Source organism: Rhinolophus sinicus, chromosome 16 (assembly GCF_057876585.1).
Source record: "Rhinolophus sinicus isolate RSI-liver-muscle chromosome 16, RSI-T2T, whole genome shotgun sequence".
Classification (NCBI taxonomy): Eukaryota; Metazoa; Chordata; class Mammalia; order Chiroptera; family Rhinolophidae; genus Rhinolophus; species Rhinolophus sinicus.
The window spans coordinates 53,001,383-53,018,001 of NC_142516.1; the positions used below are offsets into that span (position 1 = coordinate 53,001,383).

The 16,619-nt window shown below is 35.7% G+C and overlaps 1 protein-coding gene across 4 annotated transcripts in view; it reads right to left on the minus strand.

Annotated features, from left to right (window-relative positions):
• The window catches only part of BRD10 (bromodomain containing 10), an 82,372-nt gene extending 65,753 nt beyond the window's left edge, over positions 1–16,619 (minus strand). For 3 of the 4 annotated variants that reach the window (XM_019727149.3, XM_019727148.3, XM_019727147.3), the window contains exon 1: positions 15,738–16,619. In XM_019727149.3, the coding sequence (XP_019582708.3) occupies positions 15,738–16,330 (593 nt within the window). In that variant the 5' untranslated portion in view covers positions 16,331–16,619. The remainder of the gene's footprint in view (positions 1–15,737) is intronic. The other variant, XM_074330454.2, reaches the window with a different exon arrangement.

Genomic DNA, 16,619 nt, shown 5'->3' on the forward strand with positions numbered 1-16,619 from the left:
TTCTCAGTACAGGCAGAACAGAAGGCTTTCTAGGTCACCCACTCTCATACAGTTATGTTCATGTTCCATAGAAGATGCTCAAGTTGTGACAAGTCTGCAAAGTGGGAAGGTAGATACTTTAGCTTCTTGTTCTTGGCCAACTCCTCTAACCATCTGCCAAGTATAGCTGAAGCTTTAAAGTAGAAGACTGTACATACAGGACACTTTCAGACTGAGGCACCGGGAGAAAGGAAAAACAGGAAAGCCAGGGCAATTCTTGCCCTTGCCTACCTGAAATAACAGGTCATAACAAAGGAGGTAGGGACCCGGCAGGAGCTGAAGACATAATTGAACTTAGGAGGATGTGGCAAGTGGCTATTATGATGTCCATGGAATGGGAAGAGTATCATTTTATTCCCCACAAAGCAGTGATTTCTATTGTTCTCTCACATATTTCATATGCCAACTGACCAAAACATGAATGATGCAAATGTTGATTCCACTGTACAATTTAAAAGTACAATTTTAATATATTATTAAAAATATATTACACTATTACAAAGTATCTTATGGAAAAATAAATACATAAAAATTTAATTTCTGTAAAATTCAGAAAAAAAAAAATCCTTTGACAGAGGACTCATCCTACCAGATATGAAAATGGATTTTTTAAAGTTACAGTAATAAAGAAGTTTAATATAGGAAGATAGTTAGACATACCAACAGCACAGTGAAGAGAGTACAAAAATAGATCCAAACACACCGGCAATTTAATGTATTACAAAAATGGTAAATGAAAGCAGTAAAGAAAATGGACACTGTGACAACTGGCTGGAAATGAGGAAAAAACATAAAGCTGGATTTCAACCTCACTTCTTGACCAAAACAAATTCCAGATAGATCCACTCATTTGTTCATCCATTCATTTATTCCTCCATTCAATATTACTTAAGTACTTACAGGCAGCAGGCTAAGTATTGGCATCAACACCTATAGGCAAGATTCCTGTCCTCACCAAGCTTACATGCTAATAATACACAAAAAATAAGCAAACAAATATGTACATACGTAAGTTCTAAGTTAGATACTATAAGTTCTGTGAAAGAGAGGCAAGAATAACTTATCTGAAGCACTGACAGGAGAAGGAGCTAGCCATGACAAAAACAAACTTTGGAAATAGAGTGCTCTAGATAAAAGGAAGAATAACTGTATAAAGGCCCTCAGGTGAGAAGTGGCTTGGCAGGTATGTAAAGAACAGTAAGCTAAACACCTTACTATAGCCGAAGTGCCACTAAAGTGCTTTAAGCAGGGTACTGACTTCTCTTGATGTACATTTTAAAAAATTCACTCTGGCTGCTGAAAATGTACTCTAGGAGGAAAAAGCAGAAGCAGGAAAACAAGTCAGGAAACTACAGCAGTATTCCAGGAAAGAGATGATAATTTTGTACTTAAGTGGTGACAATGGATAGAAATGGACAAGATTTAAAATACCCTTTAGAGGAAGGAAGCTAGGAACTGGTTCATATGCTTAATATGGGAAGTAAGTGAAAAGATAGAATCAATGAAAAAAGCTAGCTTTTTGCCCAGAGCAACTTTGTAGATAGTGGAGTCATCTCAGAAGATAAGAATAGGCTTAGAAAAGCAAAATTAAACAACAAACCAGAAGTTCAGTTTTGAACATGTTAAAATTTGAAATGGCTACTGAATACAGGAAACTAATAATAGTAGTAGTCTCTTAATGGTAGGGGACCATGGGACTGCTGAGAGGAGGAGATATTTTTTTATTGTATTACCTTTTGTACTGTTTAATTTTTGCCACCAGATGTGCACATTATTTTTTAAATTAATAAACTAGTAATAAAACAAACACCAATCACTGGATTGCTATACAAAGTCCATGTACAGTAGTTACACTTCACCTACTTCCTTTACATTTTCATAATAGTTGTATTTTATATGCATAATAATTTTAATAATTTATACTGCAAATGCTGTCAATCCTACCACCACAGGTATCTGAATGCTCCCTCCTCCTTGAAATCTTTTATAATCCTCTCTCCCCAGCCTCTCTCTCAGGTAGAAAAGCTCCTTTCTCTCAATCCCTACAGCTCTTTATTCATAAGCATCATAGCACGGTGACTAGGTACCCGAGCTCTGGGATCAAACTGTTTGGATTCAAATCCAGGTCCTGCCACTAACAAGTTTATTAATCTTTTGTGCCTTGTTTTTTCATTTGTAAAACAGGTTATGTAAATCAATAATTACCTCAAGAGTTGTGGGGATTAAATAATTTAATATAGGTGAAGCACCAGAATGACAGAGTGGCACTCAATAACTGTTAGCTATTACTAAAATTATGATAAATAAAACGTTAATTTCAAACTTGCTGCTGGGTTTTTGTGTATTAAACGCAGCCAAAACAGGCTGTTTCTACTCCTTGCTCTACACTGGCAAATTAATCATGAGTTCTGTTGAAAAGGATAGTTATAAAACATAGTAATAAAAATATTGGAGAGCTAGCTAACTTGTGTGATTAGAAACATTAAAATATATTTTTAAGGTATATTCTTACTATAAATTTTACTAACTCATCATGGCATGAATGATGGCTTCAACCTACTTCTTAATGACTTAGGCTAATTTTTACTGGAAGTGGTCTGTCATTTTTTTTGTTGGTAGTGAAACAGCAAAATATAGCAAATCCATGTGGCATAAAATAATTTTTAAAAGAAAAAAAACAACAGAATCAAAACAAAAAGAACACTATAAGGTCCTACTGCTGTTATCCTGTCACTTACATGTAAAAACATGTAACATCTGATTAACTAACAAGTAAAATAAAATCTCATAGGTAATAAGCAGAGTATAAAACTGCCTACATGGCAAATCCAAATTTTGTACTTAAAATTTTTTTATGTGTAAGTAATACATATGCATATAGATGAAATCAAGAAAGCTAACAAGTGATTACCTCTGTCTGGTAAGATGGGTGATTATTTTAATTTTTTGACAATTTTCTATTTTTTTCCAAATCTTCACAGAACATGTAGAATGCTTAGCAGAGTACTTAGACCTCAGTTACTCTATAATTTACAGTTTTGCCATGAAAGTTTTTATAAAATAAGACTTGACTATAATAACTTTTGAGTTAAATTTCACTACCAACCAAATTCCCTACAGTGCAATTAATAAGTACAGGAAATTACTAAGGTACTGGCTGACAATTGTACCATAATCAGGGATTTAGAGAAATTGGAGTATATGTAGTTCTCATACTTGTTCAGTTCTCTGTGGATCACCATGAACTACTGTAATATTTGTTTCTAAAAACCTTTTATTTTGGATGTTGTATTATTAATTTTACAACTATGTTCTTCTAAGTGTCTGTTACAAATATAGATTTGGATCTATAAAAACCACACTGTCAAATTTAAGTATAACCAACTAATATTGTCAATATGTGCTTGCAATTTCTTAATTATATTTGTTATATTCATTTTTTTATTATTGGCAAACAAAGTTGTTGAAAATAAATTGGTATAATTCTGTATTTAACGTAATTTTTTCCCCTGAGAACTGGGAAAAGACTAAAATTATGCAATTAAAGAAACAAAACAACTAAGTCCAACCTAAAATATTCAGATATTTAAATCTAGCATATTATCTAAATTATCTGGCAAAAGAAAGTACTGTCTTTCTCTTCTTTCTAACATTACTTGGATTTCTGCTTAATATAAAACAAATTTTTCCAGATATATTTCTATGTAATTCTTCACCAAATCTGATACCTGAGGGGAAACAAAGTCAAATGCAAAATTAAAATTAAGATGAAAATTAAGAGATGGGAAAAGACCAAATTGATGTTAGTTTTCCCCTTTAACTCATCTCATGTGTCCTTTGTAATTCTCTAGCTTAAAAGCTTTTAATAGAGTAACTCGCTAAAATGGAATATCAAACTCTGTAACAGCACGACCTATTTGGCCCTCTATGATCTGGCTCCATAACCTGGAGCTCCCAGTCACACCTGTCACTACTTTTCTCTATATATACATATATAACTAGACTCTGGCCAAATTAAACTAATTGCCATTCCCTAGCTGTATATAGTGGCTTTTTTCCCTTTGCACTTTTGAACATGCTATTCTTCTTGTTGCCTGGAAGGACCTCTAATCTACATCAACTTGGTTTATCAACTCCCATCTTTCCACATTCATCTTTGAATCCCTCTACAGTGCCTATCAAATAATAATAAATGTAAATGTATGTTGAATAAAATGAACTATATCTGTCTTACTACATGAACCACACACTACCTTCTATTACGCTTTTAAATACTGTATCTACCCCTTAAGGGAGCATATGGTATCTGCATTCAATTTTTAGCATATGTGCTGCCGAAGCGAGCACAGTATCTGCATTCAACTCAACAAATATCTACTGAGCTTCTTTGCACTTGAGGTGATACAAAAATGCATAAGACAATCTTAAAATGTAGGGTGGCAAACAGACATGCAAACAGATAACTTCAATTGATCAGTTTTCAAAACCTTCAGTACAAATCATAGGACTCCAAAAGGTGAGTTCTATAAGAACAAAGGAATATACATAACCCATGCTGAAAAGAAGAGGGAGGCAGAGATGTGCAGAATTTTCCTCAGGTGATGACAACTCTACTGAGTTTTTTAAAAAGCGGAATTTTGACTTGATATAACTGAGTATTTCATTTGCTTTTCTTTCATATGCTCATTTATTTTATTAATTCAACAAATATTAAACAACTACTATGTATGCCCAAACTCCTGGACATACAATGTTGAGTAAGACATATCCTCTGCCCTCACAGAGATCACACAATACATACAGGGAGACAGACATACCCCTATTTTTTTTAAATGTTAACAGATGCAAAACAAGGAATCATGGACTACAGGGTAAAAAGCAATTAATTCTGCATCAGGCTTCGTAGAGGAGGAGGTGTCATCTGAGCTGAGCCTTAAATAATAATTAGAATTTCACTAGACATAAAAAAAAAAAAATAGACTTCTAAGTAAACAGGGAAAAAGGCACTCCAGATGTTTTGAAATTATTCTGAATTTGATGAAGTTAATGGCCAATGACAGTAAATGGAATTCTAGAGAAAGCCAATGTCTAATTCAACACAAATGTCACTGGCAAAACCAGAATTAAACTCACTTTACTCACAGAGAGAGGTATGACATCTCCACTACAATAAGTGATATACTAAGTCTTTCAGAGTTCTAGAATACCAAGAGAGCTATTTCCAAGACATTTTCCCTCTAGTGATTTACAAGACCAGATCAACTCCCTGGCTAGCGGCAGTCATACTACAGAAGCGCTGAGGAGTACAGCCACCCAAGGTGGTATCTGTCTAACATTACAAGAGAAATGTCGTTTCTGGGTAAATAAGCCTGGGGCAGTTTAAGAAAACATAGGAAAACTAACAGATCAAGCCTCTAGACTTAGGAGCAGGCGGCTCAATGCAGAACAAAACCACTACTTAAGTTAAGCAATTCTCCTTAAACAACTTACAGCATAAACATGAGCATAATGTAAGAATATTTATCTTCAGGTACTATTCAGATTCTCTGTTAAAGGCCTAATTTTTTCTTTAGTTAATTGGAATTTTCTCCACTTTAACCAAACATCATCACAACTTATTCTGTGGGTTAAACCTATGATTGTTAACCTTTTTTGGGTCTGGGCCCCTCCACTAACCGAGTAAGGTTTTGCACCCTCTCTTCAGAAAAACTTAAATGTGCATGCACACATACACGTACACAGTACACGTGTACATACATACACACACACAGACACACACTTTTGCACACTATATTTGTGAGTGGGAAGGTGGGGTTTAGAACACCAGTTAAAAACTTTAAACTTTATAAAGGCTTGTAACTCATACTGAGCTATAAAAGAGAATCACAAAATTAAAAAATCAATCAAAAGGCTATGAAGTCAATTGATATAATACTTTACCTAACACCTTGGATCTCTTTTCATTGCTCCCAAAAATCAAATGAGAAACACAAAGAATAGTATTATTATCCACAACTGATATATAATGTAAGATCATACAAACAGGTTTAAATGGATACAAGTGGATGGGAAAAGGAACCAGGATTTTTAACTTCAGGCTTTTAAAAAAATATTGATGCTATTTAACATACTAGCTCTATGTAACAGAGATTACTCATAGAATTAATGCTTTAATGTAATTCCAAACTAAAATCAATTTTCTCAGATTATAAATAAAGTAGCTTGCTCTAGAAATTAATTTCATGTTCTAAACTTCACTGAAGGAAGAAACTTAGAATAAATTGCTTGTCATATAAATTTCAATAGATGAGTTTAAATGTAAAGAAAATAAACAAAAACCTTATTATAAAACCACTACTCATTAACTTTTTAACAAATTCAGCAAAATTACATTGTGCCAATGTGTTAAACCTAATAATTCATAATTGATTTAAAACATAAAACCAGAAACAGATGGATGAACACATTACCTAAGGAGGTAGACTTGTCCCCCCCACCTCCAAAAACAGGTGGTCCTGAATTTTATGGAGCTTCTAGAACAAACTATCAATTTATAGGAAATACAGAGGACAAAAAAATGGGATGCTATTAGCAAAACCCAAGACTATAGGAGACTCCAGACAAACAACCTTGTTTCTTCAACAAAATCCTTGCAAGAAAGAAGGGTGGGGGGTAGGAGTGGAGGGAGAAAAGAAAGGAGAGGAAAGGGAAATCTATAAATTAAAAACATATGAACCAATCACAAAGTTTGAATTTATTTGGATCATGATCCAAACAATAAAAACATTTTTAAATTATAATTTTTCAAACAATTTGAAATGTGAACACTGACTGGCTATTTGCTATGAAGGAAAATTTTTTGGTTTGACATGGTATGGTAGTTACATTGTAAACAAGAGGGTCCTCATCTCTGAGAGTTAAAAACTGAAGTGTTTATAGAATAACCTGCTGTCAATGATTTGCTAAAAATAATACAGAAGGAAGGAATATAGAAGGTACAGATGGGGCAGAACCAGCCATGAATGAATACTGTTGGAGACTGGGTAATGGGCACATGAGGGTTCAAATATTGTTTTGCTTTTTCATATGTTACAAATTTTGATAAAAAGTTTAAAAACTATGTAAAAACCAATCTAAAAATAGAGATTGCTTTGTGTAACCGTCTATGACAAATTCATGAAATTTCAATGTTTCTCCATTTTTTTTATGGAGAAATACAGGTTGGTGCAAAAGTAACTGCAGATTTTTGCAAACCTTTTACACAATTACTTTTGCACCAACCTAATAATTCAAACACCTACCTAGTATCATATCATGTCTCCTTACCTATCCCACTCCCCAACACGCTCTCACTTTTTACCAGTTACCTCTTTAAGTTATATTCCACATAAAGACATGAGTGTGAGTCTACTTCTCACTTCTCTGCTGCCTTCCCTTCATTCCAACTATAACCCAAAATACAATGCTAGTAAGCGTTAACAAGTATAAAAGCAGGGCTAAAAATTACTCCAATGAAAGGAAAACTCTAAACTGTGAAGTGAAATCAAACATGAAACAATGTTACTATATGCTGAAGCATCTGACTTCAAACTTTATTGTGTATAAAAATCAATTAGGGAGCTTTTTAAAAATGCAGATTCCTAAGATCCCACTCTGAGAATGAGTTAACAACTTTAAACATGCTATTCTGGGGCCCAGGATTGACTTTTCAACAGCATTCTAATGCTGGCAATCTGGGAAACACTGTTTGAGAGAGAGACACTGCTCCTCAAAACCTTTTAAAATGACCTGTAGATCTTATAACCACTTACTGCTTAATTTCAAGTCAACATTTATAGAAATCAAACAGCAATAAACTAAGCAGAAAAAGTCCCTGCCCTCATAGATTTTACATTTTAGTGAGAGGAGAAAAAGGTATATGTAATTAAATCATATGTTAGGTTTCAATAAATGTTATGAAGGAAGGAAGTTACCAGATGTTGAAAATTGCGCTTATGGATTAACATGAAAACAATTTATATAACTATTTCTATGGGAAAATATTTCTATGTAATACATTTTTCAGATGGTCTGTTTCTCTCCTTTACTGCAAATGAAGTGGACTCTGTTCTTATTTTTAAAACAAACAAGAGAAAAGCCCCTTGAATTCACCAGGAATTGTGTATTTAGCAGAATTTTGGTGTTCCTTACTCTGTTAGGCAATGTACCACAGAAATTGAAAAGCAGTTTAAAAACATAAAACATGAGACGCCACAGGGAAAATAATCCCAATATTCTACCGGTATGCACATTTTGTGGAAGGGATTTTCTTTCTGGTATCAAATAAAAGAACTGAGAATGTACACCACTACCATAAGTCAATGCACTAAGGTAGTATACATTACAAAATTTAAATAAAACTGTTCACCTTTAAAGCTTTTGCAAACCCAAATGTAGTTATAAATTGAGGTTTACCATTTGAAAGAAAGCTGATGTCTAGCAAATTAGATGTACCTGAGACAGAGTGGATGCTATCCTTTGGAAAGAGATAAGATCCCCCAAATAAAATACTTCCTGTGCTAAATAACAGTTCAAACACTTTCTGCATTATATCTTGACAGTGTTTTATCACTAACTCAAATTTAGAAGGCTTAAACTCTCACAGAAGAACAATATTAGTACTTACAAAATAGCAAGAGGTTTGTTTATAGTTAAACAGTTTTACCTTAAACTGGTTTATCTCAATCTGTATTCTCATCTTTTTTTTAAATCTTGTAATGGGAAGCCTACACAGAAATGAACAAGTCTGACTTCCTAGACAAACATTTAAAGAGATATAAAAGCTATCAGAAGTTACTTTTGTCTGAAGGTGCCTTCAGATAGCTGTACTCAAATGCTTTAAATATGAAAGTTTAACGTGAGTTCTTAGCACTCGCTATTTCAAGTCCTTAACACTGTACCTACAAAATCTATAGATTTTACATTTTGAATAGTATTAAAATAACAATAGTAACACATGGTCACTGTAGAAAAAAATTCGAAAGAATGCAAAGGAAAATTAAACATCACCCACAGTTCCACTACCCAGTTACAACATTCAGCATGAGTGTACTACTGTCTTACAACTTTGGTGATGCATATTTTTAACCCAATTTTTTACTGGTATAGTTTATTCAAAGTTGTAAATACTAATTTCCTTTAAATAAAATCTTTAACCATAAAAGTAATATGCTTACTGTAGAAAATCTAGGACATTCAGAAAAGTTAAAAGAAAATGAAAAATACCCAGTCTCTTTCTACTTACAAAATAACAACCACTATTAACACTTTGTTGATTTTCCTAAGTCTTTTTTCAAAGTGTACGAGTATATGCTTAATAACCTTACTTTTAAGCATGATTAACTCTGGAACATTCATAGGTCCCAGGTGGAAGATGATATACAAAGGGCTATGTGACAGACAATACTACCAAAGGGGTTTATTATCTTTCCCAATTAAAAAAAAAAAAAAAAAAAAGAACCATCTCAAGTAACTTAATAGGTATTTTAAAGATTCCTATTACTATGCAAGTTCCTTAGAAATTAAATGGCTATTAATCGCTCTGTGCACCTCTAATTTTATGGAGATAGCCTACAGATGATTTGAAAGCTAAAATACAACTATGAAAGGGACTCAACTGTCCCTCCAAAAAGAGTTTTTTTCCTAGATTTTTTTTTTTCCCTCTAGATTTTCCTTAGAAATGAAAATAGGGAGTATTTGAGATCTTGTTCCCAGGCATATGGCATCAGTTTGGCTAAAAAATTCTTACAAAAATTAAAAAAAGAAAAGAAAAATACGAGGGCACAAATACAATGAGAAACGGACAAAAGGTAAAACACACCATTCTCAAATTAGTATTATCAAATGGAATAAAATCTTCCAAAATACTAAAGTCTACTACGTTTGTTATATTCTAAATAATATCTTTTACTTATTCCAGAATAAATTCTTTTCAGCTTTATTAACTGCCTTTTCTCAGTTAAGCATTTCAGCTTTTAATATAAATCATACACACTTTATCATATTCTTCTAAACTTTCGTTTTTCCAGGTTGAAGACACTCAATCCTTACACAAAGTCTGCCTTTGGTCCCCTTGTGTTATACTAGACTCTGTCCTGGGCAATCTCATTCACTATTTTTTTCAAACGTCATCCTTCTGCAGGTTAATTCCTAAATAAACAGCTCTGATCTAGCCCTACTCACGCTACTGAGCTCCACATGCAGCCTTCCAATAATTCTCAGCTTCCTATCTTCAAATGAATGCCTCCTCTCATGTTCCCTCAGCATCACCATCATCTGGGCTCAAATTCATTCTGGACATCATCTTTCCACACCCCACATCCATAACTTGCCATTTTACCACTTTCACCTGCTGAATGTACATACCTCTTTTATATCCTCATCCACCTTTTTATTCCTACTGCTTGTTATCTTTTGATGGAATTAACTCAATAGCCTTTTACTTGGTTTCCTTTCTTCATTCTCTCTCCTTCAATTTCAGCTTTCAAACTTCAAAATACTAGTAAAATTATATCACTCTTTTAGCTAAAACCCGTGGATCTATATCACCTATATTCTAAATTCCTCAGCAATCAAGAATCTCCATAATTAGCCCCAGCCTATCCTTCTAGATTTATCTGCCACTACATACAGCCCCTCATCATCCCACAATCTAACCACTGGGTATAAACTGTTACTCTGCAATACTCTGTACTTTTCTGGCTACATATCTTGGTTTATTTCCCTTTACCTACCAGCTTGACATAAGGGATAATGTCATGTTTATCACTGTATCTACAGGGCTTTACATACTACCTATCATAGACTAATTTAATTAATTACTTAATGAACTCCTCAACTTCACCTATCAATATTCTACCCACCCTCCAAAACTATAATCTCTACAATAAAATCTAATAAAGTGTTTTCAGCTTCCTCCCCCCTCCCCAGTTAAAACTCCTCTGCACTCCTCTAACGTTCTATGATAAAGCTCACCACAGCAGTCTTCAAAGTATGCACCCTTGGAACGTAGTTATTTCATGAGCTGAACCAAAATGTACTATCCAAAAGTGACTAGGGCCTCCCAATTTGTAGGGGGAATAAAATAGGGTATCAGAATCTCTCCAATTAAAGGTTTCTTCCCATAATTTTACAAAGCCTTTTGGATCCCCTAGGAAAAAATCATTGTGATACAACTAAATATATCAATATTTCAGGGTGTTCTACAAATAGTAGGATGACTTCCAGGGGTTCTGACAATGTAACAATTTCGAGAATGAATCAGTTTTAACATATTTTACCTTTTAACCTAACTGTACCATCTTTTAAACCTCTTGGGGGCAGGAACTGTCCCCCCAAGTCCTAGAACAAAGCAGGGACTCAATAAATATCTTGTTAATTCAAATCCTTCATCCTATTATCACTGCACTTAAACATTTTCTGAACCTTCTCTAAGTGACACAACTATTTTTTTTAACAATGGCAACTATAATAAATAGAACTAGATGGAGTATCAAGCTCTATCTAACATTTTATAGTTCTGAACAAGAGGCAAATCCAGATTCGATTACCAAATGTCCTCAATTTTTAAAGATTTACATAAAAAAGAGAATTAAACAATCCAGTGGGGATAGGAGGAGTTAGACTACTAGGGAGAAAAAAAAGACTACTAGGGAGAAAGAAGCATCTTGTTAAAATTCCCAATTAATTTCTGGATTTTGATATTGAGAATAAGCAAGTCAACAAAATTAAAATTTAACTCAGGAGGAGGTTAAAATTGGTCTATGAATTTCATTTGTATTTCAACACTACTTGTACTTTGAAACTTCTATTTTTACATTTTTAAGGCTTCAGGATGATGCTTTTGTACTCTGATCCCCAAGAAAAATATTTTGCCAATTAAAAATCAATTATAAAAGTAAATAACCTTTAGCTCTATTTTAAGAAAGCCTTTTTACCTGTGTACCATTTAACAACTTAATTTAGAACCAAAAAAAAAAAAAATTTAAAAATATAATAAATATATATATACAAGGATATATTATATTCAAGCTTATTTTCACCAAAATATTGTTTAAAATGGCCAAAATTAAAATTTTAAGTTCAGCTCCTTTGAAGGTCACTGGTGATGTCTCTCCTATAATTACAACCTTTTAAAGCTAGGAAAGGCCATCTTCTGGCTACATAGCAATATTCTTAAAAGCTTTAAAAAAATATCATCATTTAAATTTGCAAGAGGTAAAAATTCTTATTAATATTTCAGTTTTTAAAGCTCGTTACATATCTTCCTAATTATTATTTTCTATTCCTTTCCACTTAGATTTCCCCTTTTTTCTAATGTTAACTGGTATTTCTGTTGTCTCAAATAAATGAGATCCCTTCTAAAATATAACTTTCTTCAAAATAGATTCGTCATCTAAGTCTTAGTCCTAGTTCTATTACAAATATTAAACATATTGTTATATTACTAATATATCTTTATATATAACAAACTATACTTATAAACTACAGATTATATACTAGTGCTATTAAAAACACCACAAAAAGCAAACCAAAAATAGGAATTTTAAAAGGATAAAATAAAATGAGAATATACTGAAGTTGTAGTATTTTATTTCTCCGGAATCTATCGTCCTGCATACTCCCTGGGGTGCTGACACTACTCTGTAGACCATACTGTAGCATCCAGACATACCTGTAGTTCCCAGAAACACTATGCAGTTTCATGCCTTGTATTCACTACAGTTCAGCATTCTGGAATGCCCATCTCAAGCTTCCAAAAAAATCCAGTAGCAATATTCAATTCCTTCAAGAATTGGTTCAAGTGTAAACTTCTCTACGACACATTTTAACTACTGTTGTCTCTTTCCCCCTTCTCCTCCTTTCTCTCAATTCCCATCCCTACACTTACCCCCCCACCACCCCCCTTCAGATTTAGGTCTCTTTCCTCTTAAATTTGCTTTGTACCTTGTTTATATGTCCATTATAGAATCATTATCTTTTTAAGTGTCTGGTTCCACACTACACTAGAAACCACTTAAGGGCAGAGAACTTATCTTTTGATATCAGGGACCTGAATGTCTAGTTCTGGCAGATACATATTTGTACAACCAACTAATCTATCCTAACACTCTCAAAGTACAGATGAAGAAACCGAGATTCAAATTATACAATGAGTCCAAAGTACAACTGGGCTGCTCTGTAATGATAATGTGGCATCTTCTTTATCTAATGTACCTTGTTTCTTACTCAATAAAAGGCTCACGAGTATATGGAACAGCTACAAAGTTCTCCTTACAGTAAATTTGAAAATAAGAGTTAATTCAGTATACTACAAATATATACCAGAAGACAAAAAAAAGCCTCAATAAAATCTCAGTGATTGTTTTTTATTACTAAAATAACACATAGCACTTCTTTACAAATAAGGTATCTGAGTCATCCAATTGCTGAAAATCATATTCATGTGAACAGTCGACAGAACATTGTTCTGGAACATCTATATACTCTAAATGCATACCAAACAGTTGTCATCTATGCTTTTTCTCAAAGCTGCACCTACCACTTTGCATTTATTTAGTAATGACTCAGATTTCAGGCTAGTACATAAAAAGAAATGATTTCCTAGTATCAATGAGTGAGGTCTGGCAAAAAATTTCATATTATTTACGAAATGTTTGTATACATCAAATACAAAAATGTGAGAGAATCAAAACTTTAATCATCTCTTTGAGACCATCATATTACTTTTGCTACTAAAAATGCAAGAATTTTCTCTCTCTTGGACTAACAATATCAGAAATACATTATGTTTATAAAGAACAGGATGTTTTAAGTTTAAGATCTAAGTATGGATGCTATATGATTTATATGGGAATACGGTATTCTGAGCATTAGCCAATGGGAATGAAAGCATTTAGAAACTCACCTTTATGTAAAAGAGAAATAGTCCCTCTGCTCTTTTGTAGGATTCATGAAATGGCTTATTATACTTTATGGCACTGCTTTTGAAAATAAACCTATAATTCATTCAAACCTATATGCTACTTCTTAGCACTTGCATACAGCCATTCTTTTGCCTCATTCTTAGTCTCTGTTTCCACATCTGTAAAACTAGAAGCTTGGACTACATGAACTCTATAGTTCCTTCCTTCTAAAATCTTGTGACAGCAATTTGGAGTATAGTTTACTACTTAAAAATAATGACATGTATGGATTTTTATGTCAGACATAACTATAAAGCACTGTGGAGTCAAGGGTAACAAATATACTACACAAATATAATGTCACTAAAGTATTAAAAGTAATTTACAAAGCAAATTTGTGAATAATTATTGTTACCAAATAATTCTACTTTATGAAAGGATTCAAGAAAAGGTCCTTAGTGTAAATAGAACTTCCCTGAGTAGAGCACTATGTTAATTCTTGTTTTCAGTGAAAGAAGTTACTGATAGTCTTGAAAACAACATACAGAAGCCAAGGACAGATGAGATTTTTTTAAAATTACAACTACAAATCAAGAACCAAAAAATTAACACAACTTTTCAGGAAGTATTCCATAAAAACACTAGTTAGTACAATGCCCAGTTCCAGATATGAGGAAAATATTCATTTTATTCAACTACTACTACTATTATAATGGTTAAAACTTATATTGGGCTAACTATGGGACAGGCACTGCTGACTTTACACTTTAACTCAATTAAACCTAAGGCAACCCCGTAAGTTAGGTACTATTATTATCCCTATTTCACAGATGAGGAAACTGAAACCAAAATGGTAAAGTAATTGTTCAAATTTACTTGAACTGGTAGAGTCAAACTACTGTTCAACTACCACTTCCAACAACAGTCAATTATTTTTCTACTCCTAAAAAACTACCTTGAGAAATGAATTTAACTTGTATCAATTATAATTATAAGTTAATAAGTTTATCTCAGTAGCTCCCGTTATTTCCTCTTACTAAAGAAAAACTGACTGGCTATATGGGTGAAGTACACCAAGAGCAGGGTGCCACCTAAATAGCCTATGATTTCTTGTAGAATAAACACAAACATCTAAATGTACTAACAATTTTGCACTGATGCACCCACTATCATTGCAAAAATTCAGTCTCCTCAGATGAAGCTGAGAGAAAAAATCAGGAGTACACCAGAGGAATCCTTAATCATTTAGTAACACTTCATAAATCTCCGATGGCCGCGATGGGTAGTAAAATGAAACGATTATTTTTACTGGTTTGCAACAACCACCTGTTTACATAAACTAAAATTATTTTTCTAACGATATTTTATCCTAAAACTTTTAAAACTCTCATGCTAAAAAGAAGTCTAAAAGTTGCGGGTCCAACTTCCATTCCACTAAAACTTTTCCTCTGCCTGGCCCTGTAATTCTTCCTACGGGCACCATTTCACTTTTCATCTACAAACTTCACCTGCTCTTCAGCGCTCTGGCCTCGGCTTCCTTCTCAGCTTTTCAGTTGGGTGCTGTGTTCTTTGGCTCACACCCACCACACCCCAGAGGGACCCTGCCCAGCGCTGCTCCTCCTCCCTGGGTTCTCCAGCACAGACTCAGCACCTATCAGCGACGCCCCCAGTCCCCTGGCCCAACCCATCCTCGGACACGTGCGAGGGTGTGTTTGTGTCAGTCCTTCAGTCCCACCTGAGACTGGGCTCACTTACCGAGAGAGAAGCGCCAACTTCTGCTCCAGCATCATCTCCAGCTTCTGGCCCTGTCTGGACATCCAATGGTCCACTCCATGAAGGCGGTAGCACATCTCCAGCATCGACCTGAAGTCGGCCACGAACTCGGTGATGCCCCCGTACTGGCCGCTAGTGAACTTCTCCTCCATCTTCAGCAGACACATGCCCTGCCCCGGCTGCTGCGGGAGGGAGCGACTGCCCCGGCCCCCGCTGCGCGGTCCCTCAGCCTCCTCCTCCTCCCAGGTGGCAACGCCCCCCAAGGGTTGCAGGAAGGGGGCGGTGAGGCCCCGGTGCTTTTCCTGCAGGAACTCGCCCAGGATGCGGTAGCCTTGCTGCAGCTCGTAGGTCAGCTCCTGCTCCTTGCAGCCACCACCCTCGACCACCATCGCCTCCTGCACCTCCTCCTCCTGGTCTTCTGCGCTCTCCCGCGAGGAGGCACTCCTCCCTTGGGCCGGCCCTGAGGCCCGGGCCGCAGCTGCCACCTCTTCGTCGTCCTCTTCCTCCGCCGCCGGTGGCGGCCGCTCCTCCTCCCCGGCCGGCTCCATCTCCCCCGGCGTCTCGGGCACGCTCATGCCCCCGGCAGGCCCAGGTTGGGCTGTATGGAGCGGCCGCTCGAGGCGCCGGGGGACGCGTGAGTGAGGGCCGCTTCCTCAGGGCTCGGCCGCGCCGCGCAGCCTCAGCCGCATCGGGCCTCGCTCTCCTCAGCCGCTAGCTCGACTCGGTGCGCGCGGGGGTCTCGAGCTCGCCGCCGGCGGGGCGGGGTTACATGGCGCGCGGGGGAGGGGGGAGAGAAGAGGAGAGCCTAGGTGCCCTCCTCTCCCCTCCCCCCGGCGGTGGCGCGCGCGCGGCCCTCGCCTGCCT